The sequence below is a fragment of the Miscanthus floridulus genome, chromosome 3 (genome assembly GCF_019320115.1).
Source record: "Miscanthus floridulus cultivar M001 chromosome 3, ASM1932011v1, whole genome shotgun sequence".
Lineage (NCBI taxonomy): Eukaryota > Viridiplantae > Streptophyta > Magnoliopsida > Poales > Poaceae > Miscanthus > Miscanthus floridulus.
In genome coordinates this window covers 2,104,581-2,120,859 of record NC_089582.1, presented here as the reverse complement: position 1 = coordinate 2,120,859, position 16,279 = coordinate 2,104,581, and the positions used below count along the sequence as shown (strand labels likewise).

At 46.6% G+C, this 16,279-nt stretch overlaps 1 protein-coding gene across 1 annotated transcript; it reads left to right on the top strand.

Annotated features, from left to right (window-relative positions):
• Positions 1 to 3,226: 3,226 nt before the first annotated feature.
• On the top strand, positions 3,227 to 4,078 carry LOC136544761 (non-specific lipid transfer protein GPI-anchored 5-like). Its single transcript, XM_066536823.1, has one exon. The coding sequence runs from the start codon at positions 3,337 to 3,339 to the stop codon at positions 3,886 to 3,888; it is 552 nt and encodes a 183-aa protein (XP_066392920.1). The 5' UTR covers positions 3,227 to 3,336; the 3' UTR covers positions 3,889 to 4,078.
• Positions 4,079 to 16,279: the final 12,201 nt, after the last annotated feature.

The window sequence follows — 16,279 nt, the reverse complement described above, 5'->3', positions numbered from 1 at the left end:
GTCAGGAAGTCAGAGAACAATTGTACGACACAACACTTGACAATCAATCCAACGCAAAGGCTAACGCCGACTGGACGTAGGGCTATTACTCGATCATGGTCGAGGGTCCGAACCAGGATAAATCGACTGTCTCTTGCGTTAACCATCGAGTTCTGCATACGCTGAAGCCCGAACAAACTGCCCCGGGTACCCCCGTGGCAGGCTATCGGTGGTTAAACATCGACATTTATACCTTTGCCTTGCGCATTCCATTCCATCTCCTCGGATGTTGATGCAACACATGCACCAACCAATCATAAATGATATGATCCACTTCATATCATCACGTGGCCTTGTTGGTTCATCGATCTTGACCTCACTTGCTCTTCACGGTTGCCTCGGTCCATCGGCGCCAAGTCCACGACTTGCCCTTCACTCTTGCAACAAGTCTTTCAGGCCAAGTCTTGTCTTGATCTTCTCCATCTTAGTCACATGACTCCATGTCATGTCTCGTATGCAATAAGCTCCATCATCACATGTGTGAGCTATGCAATATATCCAAGCCATTTCACCTCTATGGCATGAGTTGCTCACATAAGTGTTCTTGTGGACAAATCTCCTGTGTAAATCACTTGACCACATATTAGCCCACCTAGGTTGTCACTTAATTACCAAACTCAAACAAGAACCTTTCACATGGCCAAACTTGACACCTACCCTTGGGTCCACATGTCATCCAAGTATAAACGGTACTTCCTCCATCCCAAATTATAAGACGTTTGATTTTTTTGACACCAAGTTTGACCACTCGTCTTATTAAAAAATTTGTGCAAGCATTCACTTCTTTTGTCGTGGCTTGCTTTATTAATAAAAGTTCTTCAAGAAATTTGACTATGTTTGTACAATTTTTTTAAATAAAACGAGTGGTCAAACTTAGAGTCAAAAAAAGTCAAACGTCTTATAATTTGGAATGAAGGAAGTACCACCATTCACTACCGCTGCCCGCATCAGGCCCTTATCCTTGACCATGGTCAACGGCGAGTGGGAGAGGATCAGAGGAGACATCAACCAAGTAGTGCCAAAATCTAGAGAGAGATGGAGGTCAAGAAATAGAGAGAGAATAGGGGGAAGGGAGATGAGAAACAAGGTATCGATAACATGTCGATCCCATTGGTCAGTGTCCATGTCAGCGCATCACATAGGCTGCTAGACGCTAACAACGGTAACTTGGATCCACCATAGACCGTTGAACAAGTTTAGTGATCCAAAAGTATGTTTTCAGAGTTACCTAGATGGCATACCATGATAAGTCTTTGGAGTGCGAATATATATTTAACTCAAACTAATTTGTAAGGTTCCGAGTAATATATTTCTAAATTTTTTTATAAACTCTTTTTCTTTGCGACAGTTGTGTACAAAACGTTTTTTTAAACTCTTCTATGTTTTGTCTTTGAAGTTTGGGAATAAGGGAGATGCGGAGCTACTGTAAAGTAGTAGGGCAGTTGAGGAAGAGAAATTTGGTAAATGAGCAAATGAAAAAAAAAAGAATAATTAATTTTGAGTATTAGGCCCTATGTTTATTTATGACCTTCTAAAACTTATGCCTCTTAAAATTAGCTCGGGTTAATGGACCAATGTATCCAAAATTTGCTAGTCAGACGATCAAGGATGCCATTATATACGCCTAATAATCGACGATAGGCTCTGCTGATGGACCTATGAATGGCAGTGAGCACTGAAGCTGAAAACATTCAGAAACGCACAACCAGAACCTGTCCTATGGGCTCCTGAACACGCAGAGATGTCGTGAGGTCCGACCTGAACCAGTTCACACACAACAGATGATACATAGGGTGGTTGCATTTGCACACACAAGAACAAAGCAAATACTTCTACCCAAAGGTATCGTTAGGTAACCGACCTTTCTTAACCACTGCAAAACAACTTTTGACTGACTGACGACGAGCAAGAGAAGGGACAGGACAACCGAGAACCGACCAGCAGAAAACAAGCAAGGAATGCAGCAAAAGGAGTCCATGCATTATTGGCCCCTCTGTCAGCTTGCAACTCTGCATCCATTTCGCGTGCAGCTTCCCGAATCGCCGGTGTCTGCCAATAATGTTTTCTTTTCTTTTAAAAGAACTGCATACATACATTGATACATACATGCATTTTTTTGTGTTACGAGCAGGGCTGGTAAAGAAAGCTAATCATCATTAGCTTTATGGTACATCCAAAGCTCACCAATGATATGCGAGTTCGTTTCAACTTTGGCCTCTTAAAGTCGAGTATACTCTGTGATGCATGTGAGTCGCTCACCCTTTTTTTCGATCTTTAAAAAAAGTTGAGGATTCCGCAAAAGAAAACGGAAATGCTATATAACACCAGTGTGTTTTAGCTCTCGGGCACATACGGACTTTTTTTTTCAGCGGAACCGCCCGTCCGCTGGCGCACGCGCCAGCACCCCCGCCGCCGCACCCGCACCAGCCTGTCCCTGGCCCGCGCCGCCGCCGCCGCCGCCGTGCCACTGCTACGCCCGGCATCGGAAACCAACTCCAGCGAGCTTCTTCTTCCCCAACTCCGGCACCACCCAAAATTTTGTCTCTGTCCTTTCATAGAAAAAAATTGTTACGTGTGATCTGTGATTTATGCTAGGAAGGAACATGAACAGTACTGGAGGTAGGGAGAAAATGAACAGTAACCGCGTGGAAAAAGATAGGTGTATCCGGGTGCTAAAACACACGGTCGTTAGGTAGACCGACTAAAAAAAAAAGAACGGTAAAATTCAAAGCAACTAATGTCTAGAAGCAACTCCGTCGATTTCAGTCCAGGAGGAAGATCCAGTGTTGTTTGCCAATCACACCAACCAGTTCTATTCTAGCCGTCTGTGTTGGAAGATGGTCGTTGGCAGTGACACGCGTATCGTGTACTATGCCGTTGCTTGTGCCTTGCGACACGGCTGTGCAGAAATCAACGGCACCTGGTCTGATGATTTCAAGTCTGAATTGGTGATGAAAATTCAGAGTTTCAGACAGCAGAAGACAAGGCTGAATACATTTCTGAATTCTGGAATTCTTAAGTACTGGCTGCTGCATAGCATAACAACTCCTGCAACGAAACCATTTTCCTTTGCAGGAGTTGGAAAGTGCAGCTCACCTGCTTAACCACCCTGCCTGTCCGCTTTTTTCTAGTTTCTCCAATCCATTCCACACACCCCTCAAGAAAACCACCTATAAAACCACTCGCAATCCGCAGGTCCACTCAGATCACACCACAAACACCAAGCGGGAGCCACAGAGGCAGGCAGCAAGGCAAGAAGAGGGAGGAGAGGAAACCACGCGACCAAGAAAAGAAACTATGGCGGCGAGAGCGGTGGCAACCGTGGCGGCGTCGGCGGTGGTGCTGGCGGTCCTGCTGGCCGGCGGCGCGTCGGCGCAGTCGTCGCCGTCACCGTCGAGCCAGTGCACGACGGTGCTGGTGAGCCTGTCGCCGTGCCTGAACTACATCTCCGGGAACGAGTCGACGGCGCCGGCGACGTGCTGCGCGCAGTTGGGGAAGGTGGTGCAGTCGGACCCGCAGTGCCTGTGCGTGGCGCTGAGCGCGGACCCGGCGTCGCTGGGGCTCACCGTCAACCGCACCCGCGCGCTGGGCCTCCCCGACGTCTGCAAGGTCAAGACGCCCGACGTCAGCAACTGCAAGGGCGGCGCCGCCGCCGGAGCGCCGGTCACCTCGCCCGGGACGACGACGCCCGCAGGACAGACGACCCCCGCCACCGGCGCCACTGGGTCCAAGACGACGCCCACGACGACGTCTGTGCCAGAAGCCGCCGCTGCGTCGCCGCGGGGCTCGGCGGGCGTGGTCGCTGGTTTCATCGTCGCGGCCCTTGTCGTCGCCGGCTTCGCCGTGTGATCCGGTGCTAGCTTCGGTACTGTTGGTGTGTGTAGGAATTGCAGCGGATTTTGTGTTGTTTCATTTGTGGTCGGCTCGATCGATCAGCCTTTTCGCCATTTGTGATTTGTTCCGTGAGAGAGCTTATTCATCAATCGACTTATTCCTCATTGCATTCGTGTAACGCACTAAAATTTGTATTTTTAGAAATAGGATTAAAATGATTTATTTATAATTTTTTGTGCACATGAAATATAGGAAAATATATATTTTTTATTAAATAAAATTCATCATAGGATGTAGAAAAATGTTTGAGCATACATGTTTATGCATTTGATTTATTGATATGAGTGGCTTTGTTTAAAATTCAAATGAATTTAAAACTGTTTTTAAAATGGATTTAAAAATTTCTTTAAAATAAAAGAAAAAGAAAGGAAATTAGAAAACCCTCTTCCTATCTCTTTTTGGCCTGGTGGCCTAGCTAGCCCGGCCTGTTCCACAACCGGCGGCCCAGTCTCCCTCTCTCTCCTGGCGCCTCCTCACTCCAATCCCGCAGGCCCAACCGTAGAGGCCCAGCAGGCCCAGTCGCTCAGCCTAGCGTGCGCCCGACCCGCTCCGTCTCCTCTCTTCCTCTGTCTGGCTGATACCTTGGCCCACACCCTTTCCCGCAGACGTCTTGGGCCCACTGGTCAGCTCCTTCCCCTATCTTCCGCTCGTGTTCAAATCGGACACCGTCGCCGGTGAGTCCGCGTCCGCGCCATCTCCTCCTTGTCGTGCTCCCCACGCCGCACCGCCCCCATCAATAGTGGCTGCGTCCACGCCGCCTCTCCATTAAGTCCCAGAAGCTAGCCACCACTCGATTCGAGACGCAGCGCCACCGCGCAACCCTAGAGCCGCCGTCGCCATCGGTTCGCCACTCTGTTGTTTCTCTGTCACCGCAACCACGTCCCCGAGTTTCGAGTGAAGGTAAGCGATCTGCAGGTGCCGCGTACGCCTTCTCTATCGCTCTTTGTCCTTCTCTCCGCGTCGTCGAAGCTTCACTGGTGAGCTCGAGCCGCTACTTCGGGCACCGCATCACCACCATGCCATCGCGGTCTTCCCTGACCCCCTAGCTGAGTTCGTCGTGCTTCCATATACCTCCCCATGCTATTCCTGTGTGTGGTGATGGCCAAAATCATCGTATCGACGAACTCCGGCGAGGACAGCCGAGTCCAGCAATGGCGCTGCCATCTAAGCTCACCGCCAGTGCCCTCTCTCTCCCTCCTGTCTAATCTGAGCCGTCCAAATCAGATCTAACGGCTCAGATTAGCTCGTACCCCTTCGCCTGTCGTTTTTGCAAAAAGGCCCTTATACTTATTTGGATCTCAACCCGCCATCCCTAGTTTCTTTCAAAAGGACTCCTGCCTTTTCTTTAAATAGTGCCCGCAGTCCTTGGCCGGTTTAAAATCCGATTTTTATTTTAAATTCAAAAATCAAGTTTCATCTATTTACAAAATTGCCACTATCTTCATTAGGTCATATCTTCTCCGTTTTAACTCCGATTTGATCCGTTCAACTTGCGTTAGGTTCGTAATTCCATAATCTACATGTTCATACTACGGTTAGATATGATTTCAACTTTTAAAATTTGATGTTAGATTTAATCTATTATTTTATTAAAGGAAATCTTGTTTCATTCATATCTTCTACGTTTTAACTCCGATTTAACCTATTCAAGTTGCGCTAGATTCATTACAACGAGATCTACGCGTTAATAACAATGTTTATCATGCCACTATTTCTAGAATTTCATAGTTTAAACTTTAATTTGAATAATAATTATGCAACTGGATTTTATAAATAAAATATGATTTGTTTTACTTTAGTTTTGTAATTCACATCTAAATTTGAGTTAATTCAATTTATATAAGCTTTTATATAGTTAAAACACATGAAGCTTATAGTTTTATATTTTCTCTTATGAGTAGATCTTTTGGAAACCGTTTCTTTCAAATCATAGCTCCAATTAGCATGCCTCTCGCGACTATGTGTTCGTAGCGATGTGTAAAATCATATTTCAAACTCGTTTACTTTTTTTTTTCTATGATTGGTGTATTGTTCTAATATAGATGTAATTGTATGCTATGCATGTATGTGTATGGATGTTTGTGTGGTGTTCTACGATTACGTCCAGTCAGTGAGATATACGTGGTGATCAAGAAAAAGAAGAAGAAGAATATTGAAGATTAAAGCTTACCGAAGGATAGGTGTTTTAACGCAAGTATAGCATGTGATCTTTCTTGTTGTCCTATACATCTTTAATCATTTAATTCATACTACATATGTCTACCTTAGGAACCGTAGTAAGTTTCCTAGCTATTTAATATCCTGAATTCCTTGTCACCTATGGGGTATTACATTGGTTAGTATGATGCTGGTGCTCAAATGAAACCATGATCTTGTAACTTGACTAATGGTATGCAATAAACACTAAAAGATGCTTTTTAGCAATATAGAACCAGGGGGATAGAGCATTGGGCTATTTTTATGGTGCTCTAGATTTCTCTCCCCAAGGACTTATCTGTAAGTGATCATCCGAGACTTATAGTATAGCTGTGAGGGCAATGTGGCTCTGGCTTTAGCTCGGTATGGGGACCTTTTTCTAGCTTGTTAGTGGTTACCTTTATTGGCATAAGAATAGCTTGCCAAATTGGGTATAGTGTGGCCTCTGTCCCCTTGTGTATAAGCTACGCGTCATTGTGCTATCGGGAAGGGGACTCTACATCTGTTTACCGAGTGAATCTAATGGCCCTAACTTGTTAGACGAACCTTTAAAAGGCTTCATAGTGAACCTTGTCGACTTGGAAGTGGGTCAAGAGATTAGCTACCTCAGGTGAAAGGGTAAATCACGACTCATAGTGAAAGTGTATAACCTCTGCAGAGTGTAAAATCGGTATATCAGCCATGCTTACGGTCACGAGCGGCCTTGGAACATTTACGGAATAGATGATCACTAATGGTTAATGATGATGAACACGGATGATACTGACGATGAAGATGCTCACTAATGATTATTGTTTATGCTATTCATTATTCATGTTTACCTGATCATGTGTTTATATGGGCTTGTGGATAAACTTATTGTCACCCAATTGCTAAAAGATGACTCATTAAAAGCTAATCGCAGTTAAACTAGTGTCAGCCTTTTGAGCTTCATGAACCCCATGTTATATTTGTTGAGTACGACATGTACTTACACTAGCTTTACTTTTTAAATCTTTGAAAAAATCCCGGATGGGTACCAAATTGCTAGAGTTTGGAGGAATTAGGCTTATGATCAACCAGTCAGTTGTCCCTATGGATTTAGAGTCTTTGTTTGAAGATCAGAGTTGTCTTTTCGCTGTCTATACTCTGAGGTTATATTCTTTATACTAATACACTATGTATTTAAGCGTTGTCTATTGATATTACCTTTATTTGTAGCTATATGTGAGATTTGACTTCCTGGGCTCACATATGGTGCGTATCTGGTTTTGTTCTTAAACCCGGTGCTACAAAGTCATATCAGAGCAATGCTGACTGTAGAACGCAAGCCTAGTTAGAACTGGACATTCTAGTATGCTTTCATCTATGCTTACTTCTTGATTTCTCCCTAACCTTGTTATTTGCTAAAAGTTATGCTCACTTTAGCCTCTGTTCTATCATGAAAACCTTGTCTCTATTCTGAATCCTCTCTCTTCGTCTAAATAGATGGGTCATATTGAGAAGACCACCAGCATCAAAGATCAGGAGGACCAAGCTATGTTGTCCTTGACTACATTCGACAAGGAGAAGCTTGTAGCTATGCAACAACAAGTATTAGAAGGAATGACTCAACCTGGGAGTTCTCAATAGTGTCTGCCATAAGGTCAAACCAACATACCAAAGGGACCAGTGAAGAGACAAGTGGCAGAAGCTTGGAAGAAAATGAAGTCCAATAAATGTGCTAAAAGCAATACACTCAGAAGTCAATATCAATGTCAATGCTGCAAGCATTATGATTTTCCCTGTCTTTAGAACAATTCTAATAAGAGGGGAGTCAAGGTAAACCCGAGTGGTGAAGCTAATGTGGATAAGAACAGGAAGGCGGTCTCACCAGAGCCAGAATTGAAAAGCAATCAATATTCGAGTTCTACTACATTATCACATCTAGCTCTAATCCCTAACTTTAAAGAGTTAGAGGCTTCTCAAGCTAAGACTATTTCACATGAGGTATGCATATATGGGTGGACAATCACCTATAAGGAGTTTCAACCCTAAAAGATCAAGTGAGCTAGAAAGCGGTCCAGTCAAACCAAGATGAACCTTCAGAGTCAGCAAGCTGACAATACACTAAGCGATAATTCTGTGGAGTATGACATCATAAAAGATCCAGCTAAGAGAAAGTGTCATCATTGCCAACAGGAAGGGCATTATATTAAATCTTGTCCATAGAAGAATCAACAGATGCACCATGAAAGTAGCCAGAGTTAGATCACTACCGGACTGCCACTAGCAAGTGTTAGTGACACGTAACACTAAGGAAGCCCATGATGAAATTGAAGAAGTAGATGATGTGTCACTCTCACTCCCATGCAAGAGATGCTACCCCAGATGCCCATGCAACCACACCATGTTTAAGGAATATGAGTTTATGTCCCTTTGTAATGAAAACGCTAGTAGCGAAAGTCGAGTCTGTGTGATTTGTGAAGCTTTAGTGTTTGGTTGGTTGTCTTTATGATAATGTTTGAGTTGAATCTTTGTAATGAGTGTAATGATCTTGTGGGATTTCTCCACAATTTTATTTAGTTTATAGGCTTAAGGCATAAGGATTAATGCAATAAATAGATGGGTTTCGATTATCTCTTGTTTTCCCTATTATGTCTTTTGGGAGCAACCTGTCTTTATCGGCTTATATCTCTGTTCTTGGATGACCTCAAATTATGGAAAAATTCTGGACAACAGTACACTTCCATATCTTTCTCTGAGCGCAAGCTATTTTGATTATGGAATTATGAAAATCACAAGACGATGCACCTGTGCTGTCGAGTTGTTTCTATTGTGCACCGTTTTCGACTGCCTAAACTGCAGAATTTGGAACATTGTTCTATAAGGAAGTTGAGGAGGATTTGATAAGTTTTCCAACGGTGTAAGCTACAACTTTATTGGATTAAAAGAATGAAAATTATAGCTATTTTACTGTGCTGCTATCTTTCTACTCGCGAGAAATTTCAGATTTTTTTATCCTTGCCCATACACAAGAGTTTCATTGGGATGTCAAAAGAGTCTCAAAGCTTTGTACGGAAAAGTTATGGTTTTGTTAAAATACAATGCACGGGAAAGAGAAATTCCGGTAATTGAAAATGTAAAAAATAGTAAAACAATGATTTGATTCCAGATCGATTTTTTAGTATAAGTATAAGCTGGAGAACCACGCATGCTCTGAATCTGCATAGAATTAACCACCAACCAGGCAACCAGTACTGCACAAACATCATCACCATCAACACGTTTACAGAAAAGTGAAAACGCCGATTCATCATCCAGCAAGCAGCTTCATCCGTAACCAATGGACGGGCAGCGCCGGCTCAGATCTTCTTGCTCGGCTCGCCGGACTCGCAGAAGGACCGGAACCAGACCAACGGATGCCTCCGGAAGACGAAGGAGACGATCGCCGTCTGCAGCACAGGATCTGGAAACGCCTGGACGCGCCGGGGACGAGGAAGCTCAGGAGCGTGAAGAGCGCCCCGGCTGACAGGAAAAACAAGACGTGGAACATCGCCAGCTTGAACTCCTTCCGATCCTCTGCAGCCGCCGCCGCCGTCTCCTCCTCCGCCAGCTTCCCCGACATCGTCTCTGCCTTGGGCTCCTTCCCCGCCGCAACTTGCTTCCGAGCCCCTAAAAAGAAAAAAGACAGCGCCCGATGGTTATGATGTCGTGGGCTTGAAGTTGTTGCGCGGGCTGAGCCGGGAGACGGATCGGTTATTGGGCCTTGAACCGGGTCTCGTCATGGGGCTCCTAACCTCTTATACGGCGGTCAGGCTCCCGCAGGCCGTGAAACCAAACTGCAGCCGGACTCCACCCGAAGGCCGAAGCCCCCCTCCTTTGCAGCCGCTGGCGCTAGCTAGTCCCCGTCCTGACCGGCGGCCGTCCTTGTCCTTTTTTTTTTGGGTGAAAAACCGCAACCTCCCACCACCTTTTCTTTTTTCCCGAGGAACCTTCCCACCACAATGTTTCGGACTCGGATGCTGGAATACTCCTAGTCCCAGAGGGCACGAGGTTTATTGAAGGGTTGAATCATCCTTTGAAACGTAGCAATTTCACATGAATTATATGACAATTTCACAGGATTCAATTTATTTTTCACCGGAAAAAAAAAACCCCACGTTCCAAAGAGGGCCTAAGTCATCTATATTGTAATCAAACTATTCTCTCTTAATACAAAATACGCAAGCACAAGGGCCGCTCCTAATGGAATCACTCCACCGGAAAACCAAGGAGCTGAGCTGGAGAGACAAAGATCCAAACGGAGCCTAGAAAGGACTGCAGTGCAGCACACGAAGCACAAGGGTCGTGCGCGCGCATGCATGCGTGCCCGGCCTGCTTCGTCCCGTGTCTCTCGCGTCGCGCCTGCCGTTCGTGGACCTGCGTGCGTGCGGCGCGCTGGCAACTGTCATGGTCAGTGGCATCGCATGCATGCGTACGTGCCGCTGCCGCCCACAGGCCACATCTGCTATGCTAGCCATAGCCTGGCCCTGCTTCATCTTGTCCGGTGTCGCGCCAGGTTAACGACGTCGTCGTCGACGGCGCGCGATCGCATCACGTACGTCAACACTACTACGGCACAGCTAGCGCTGTGCATGCAACCGGTGCCAGTGCACCCAGCGGCGGTACGTACGTAGTTCTGGGCGCGCGGCGTACCATCGTTTTCGCTTACGTGTACGTACTACCTGCGTGCAGGAGTACTATACGTTATTAGTGTACAGTAGGAAGGAACCACGTACCACTACTACTGGCTAGCTAGTGCGTGTCGATCTAATATACGTACGGTACGTGTGCGTGCATGCACTGGGCAGGCCGGGTACACATCCATGTTGCGTCCATGCATGGCGGCCAGGTCTGGTTGACACCTTGTCACCGGGCGAGCCAAAGCCATTCCTTGATTGCGTGATTGCGTACGGAGTACTACGGACACCCAGGAATTTCTTTTTATTATTTTTAGCACTATTTTCAAATCTAACACGTCTTAACTTCTTCTTTAAAAAAAAAAAACTAACCATTCCGGCAACGTCATGCATGACGGCGCGGCAAGACTAGAAAGTTTTGAGCATCTTAATGACCTTAAATGCAAAAACTCAAAACTAGAAAGTTGTAGGTCTCGTCGAGAGCTACAACTTTCGTATAGAAAGTATCTCTATTTGACACCATATAAGAAATATACAATTTTCCCAAGGTGACAGTACGCGATTAATACGATACTGAAACTTTATATTATTTTTTTGAGCATCTTAATGATCTTAAATGAAAGAACTCAAAACTAGAAAATTGTAGATCTCAAGGGCTATAATTTTTATATAAAGATCATCTTAATCCGAGATCGTACGAAGATAATACAATTTTTCTAAGTTACGCCACGTCAGCCCGTTTGTTGCTGCTTAGTAGGGATGAAAACGGATCGGATACGGACGGATATCACTGATATTACATTTGTTTTCATATTTTTGTCCGGATTCGGATTCGAATACGGATAGTGTCAACCATGCCGGATATGATACGATTAAATATCGACATCATAAATATGCTATTTGAGTATTCGAATACGGATAAGGTATCGGATGTTGAATATTCGGACTCGGATACGGACAGATCTAAACTCCTCTAAACAGATTCGATCTCGAATACGGTCGAAAAATATCCGTCCCGTTTTCATCCCTACTGCTTAGGAAACAAATTGACGATGAATTGAGTACAGAAGAGTTGGTCACTGTAGGAGGGACTCCTCTTCTTTACAGTATTTTCTGCATTTAGCCTCTCCATACATCGGACGGTGGTAGCGGGGACTCGAGACGCGGTCGGTCGATCCGGTGCTAGATCTGCGCCCCCTGAATGCGCCGGTGCGTGCCTTGTGCCTGCCAACGAAAGCTGGAATGCCAATTATCCTGTCCAACTTGCATCATCTGCTAGCACAACGAGCCACTCAATTCCAACAATTTAAATTTCAAGTTTCACGATATCATTTTAAGTTGAATACTATCAGCTTAATTCTTATTTTCTTTTCTCGAATACGTAAAAAGTTTGTGCATCTTTGTATTAAGAAGAGATATTCTTTACACGACGCACCGTTTAGTGCGCGCTAAGGAGGACACGAATGAATACATTTGAACAAAGCCTCCCTAGCTAGGTAGGTGCTCCGTTGGCGACCACTCACGCACTAAAAAAAACTAGTTTGATTAGACTAATTCTACAGTAGTATATTTGAAAATATAAATGTTAATATTGTTATTTGTAAAATTAATCAAACTTAAAAAGGATTTACTTAGTCTCGACCTATAATTACGGGTTTTTTTTTACGGCGCGTGCTACAGGTTTCTTGTATTCATAATTTCTTTTTCCTGGGAGTGGGGCATGCAGTGGATATATCCTATAATGAATTCAATGATACTTATTTTGTATCATGAATGTTAGTACTTTTTTATATAAATTTAGTCAAAGTTTAAATTGTTTAACTTCTTGAAAAACGAGAATTGCATTCTTTTATGGATGGATGGAGTATTTCTTTTTCTGGAAGTATTTACCGAATCACGTTGTGAATTTTACAATTATTACTGAATTACTGAAATGGATTTACCGAATTGTATATAAATTTTTTCGAGGGCATACCTCAGACAAAATCATAGGGTGTTCGGCTGGTCTACTGTTGATTTGTTTTAACTTATTCTCTCTCACATAATACTGTTAAATCATCCGAAACCATCCAAAATTCACACTGCATCGGCCGAACACGCCATGGAGTGGTCGCATCCAAATCCAAAAGCCCCTCAAGCTCAAAGGGGGGCCATCTATCAGGCCATGGCCATGCATGCAGCAGCAGCCGTCCGTCGTGGGTCGGTGTCGTCGTGTTAGGTCGAATCCACACGTCGCGTCGTCCGTCCATCAGTCATGCGGTTCCGGGTTCCGGATCGACCAGACGAGGAGTTGACACACCTGACAGACAGACATGGCAGCATCGGCATGCATGCACAGCGCAGGCGCAACTGGCATGTAGCTTCTCCCCCTCCGACTCTGTGAGAGCGAAGAGCGAGAAAATCGGCTCCGAGGAACAGTGCTTTTGCGGCGTGAGCCGCAGCCGCCCGGAGCCCGGCCAAACGGGCTCGAATTCAGCACTGCACTCGACCTGTTGCCGCTGGCCGGCCCTGATTCCACCTGCAGCCTTTGCATTGCATTGAATTGGAGACATCTCTGCCTGCTAGCCTCGCTCAGAGTTGAGAGCTGAGCAAAGCTGGTCTCCCTCGCTCGCTCGTCCTGTTCAATTCGAACGCTTCGATCCCTCTGCCAGCCACTGACCATCTCGAGGAGTCACTGTGCCTTGCATCGGCATGTCCGTTCGCAGTCGTATGGACAAGCACAAGCACAACATGGGCCGTTAGCGTTTTGGTTGTGTGGGGGTTGGTTGTTTAGGCACTTCTAAAATTTATGTCACGTAGATACTGATAAAGAATATTAAATATAGATTAATTATAAAACCAATTACATAGATACAGACTAATTTGTGAGATGATTTTTTAAACCTAATTAATCTGTCATTAGCACATGTTTACTGTAGCAACACGTTGTCAAATCATGGACTAATTAGGCGCAAATTAGTCGCAAGTTGTGCAATTAGTCTATATTTAATACTCCATGCATATGTCTAAATATTCGATGTGACATGAATTTTAAGAGCGCCCGTATAAACCAAACGGGGCCGTCACTGGCTACAGTAGCTGGATAGTAATACGTGCTAGCTACTCGTAGGTCGTCACCAGGTCCCTGTGGTGCAAAACCGATCAGCCGTCGGTGGATGGATGCCGTTGCCGCCCCGGCGCGAGCGACTGGGCGTGTACGTAACCGTAATCGGCCTGAATACCTGATGAGACGTCGTGCCACAACCAACCAACCATCCAAATTCCAAAACCTCAGAGGTGGTTTCTGAACCATGCAGCAGTTCCCAGTTCGCCGGCGTCCGTCGTCCACCGTCCAGCAGCGAGCGGCACACGTACATGCCATGCCGGACGGAGGACGAGACGAGACGAGACAAGGCTCTGATCTCATCCATCTTCACGCCTGCGCCGGCGACACCAAAGAGCCATTTCCACTTGCCCGTGTCCTGTCCGCTACCACTGCTACATGATTGATTTTGCGTGACACCTCCAAATCTTAACCGAGGCGGGCACCAATTTTGTGCGCCACGGTTAATGGCCACGATTAACCGAGGCGGACATTATTTATTTACCGTGACGGTCACTTTTGCCCGCCACAGAAAATATATTTACCGAGGCGGACAACTCAAAATGTCTGCCACAGTTAATAGCTATTAACCGCGGCGGACATTTTAAGTTGTCCGCTTCGGTAAATATATTAACTGAGGCGGGCATGTTACAAGGCCCGTCACGAAAAAAAGGCCTGGCCCAATCGGCCCAGAGGAAGCCCAATAACCGCTCTAGTATAAATATGGCACTTAGGGTTTCCAACACTTAGCCAGCCTCCTCTCACCTTCTCGTAGACAACCACACTCCTCCACTCCCCTCTCCTTCTCGCAGACAGGCCGGTGGCGGCGGGCGAGCTGCGACGCTAGCGACGGCGAGGCGCGTGGGGGAGGAGCCTCCTCTCCCTCCACCGATGGCGCCTCCCCCGCTCCCCTCCCCTCCCCTCCCTCACGAAGCAGACGGCGCGCGCGGCGGCTCTCCCGGCGGCTCCACCAGATCCGGCTCCACCAAAGCGGCGCCGCGGCGGCGGTCATTCCCCATCCTCTGCGTCGCGCCTCCCCCAACTCAGGTAGGTTGCCCTCGCTCCTCATCTCCCTCTCTTCCACTCCCTCACTCTCTCCCCTGTATATGCATGCAGGTCCGGTCCAGGAGCGCCGCCGCCTTCCCTTGGGCCGCCTAGATCTGGTGCAAGGATATCCCGGCCACCACGGCGGCTGGTCCAGGCGGGTCCGCGAGCTCTGGCGGCGCGAGGAGGCGGAGGCCGGCGAGATCCATACGCACGAGGACGACGACCGCGAGCGGGTCTGCGAGCTCCATCGGCACGAGGAGGCGGAGGCCGGCTAGATCCACACACAAGGACGACGACAGCGAGCGCGTCCGCAGCAGATCCGATGCACCTGGCAGCGGGCTCGATTGGGCCTGGCGATGGGCTCAATTGGGCTCGCTAGGGTTTTTTTTTTGTTTTTTCCAAACCATTAACCGCGGCGGGTATCCTAACCTGCCCGCCACGGTTAATCGATTAACCGTGGCGGGCAAGTTGGCCCGCTGTGGTAAAGCCATGATTTTCCGTGGCCTTTGAACCACGGCGGACAGCTTTGCTCGTCGCGGAAAACCGATTTCGTCCGCTGCGTAAAATCATTACAGTAGTAGCGTACGAACACGATTATAAGCTCGCAGCCTCGCCTAAACAAAAGCACAGCAGGCCGGGCGCGTCAGAGTTTATCATGGTGTGGTGTGGGCGAGAGAGAGGAGAGAGCAAACAGGAGCCAAGTGTCTGTCAGTGCAGTGCAGATGCTTTGCTTGCGCCGGCTGGGCGCGTTCGATGTGACTGTCTGCGGCTGCACTCTCGTCGTCTCTTTCGATCCTTCTTCCTTCACCGGCCATCTGGCCGGCTTTAGTTACTGTGCCTGCTTTTATCTTTTACGTGGTCTGCATTGCTGGGTTTACTCGTTTTCTTTTCTTGGAACAGCGCCTCCGGCCTCTCTTTGATCCTCGTTGCTTTCCCGGCTTTTCATTTCCAGAGACGGAGGCCGGTTCCGTCCGTTGCGCTTCGAGCACTAGTGGAGTGCCTTCTCGGATGGTGCAAAAATGTTGTCCCGGTGCTGTGCAAAAGAACAGGCTTGCACTCCAACCACGTGTGCCAAAACTCGAGAACAGGTCTGCACTTCCACAGCAGAGTTTCAAGGAGCACTGAAGAGCAAAACCATCTCTGGACAGAGCATCATGGAGGGGGCGCCAAGCCAACCTTTTTTTGCTGTACACAGACAGAGCGGCGATGAGTGCAACAAATGCCATGCGTCACCAAACTGCTCTCGAGCACGACACAAAGACACCCACATGATTCCTCTCTAGCCATGCCGAGCCTCTCTCACAAATCATCATTCCTCCCTCAGGCTTGTTGTTAATTCTTATATATAGGAACAATTATATATATATATATATATCCTAAA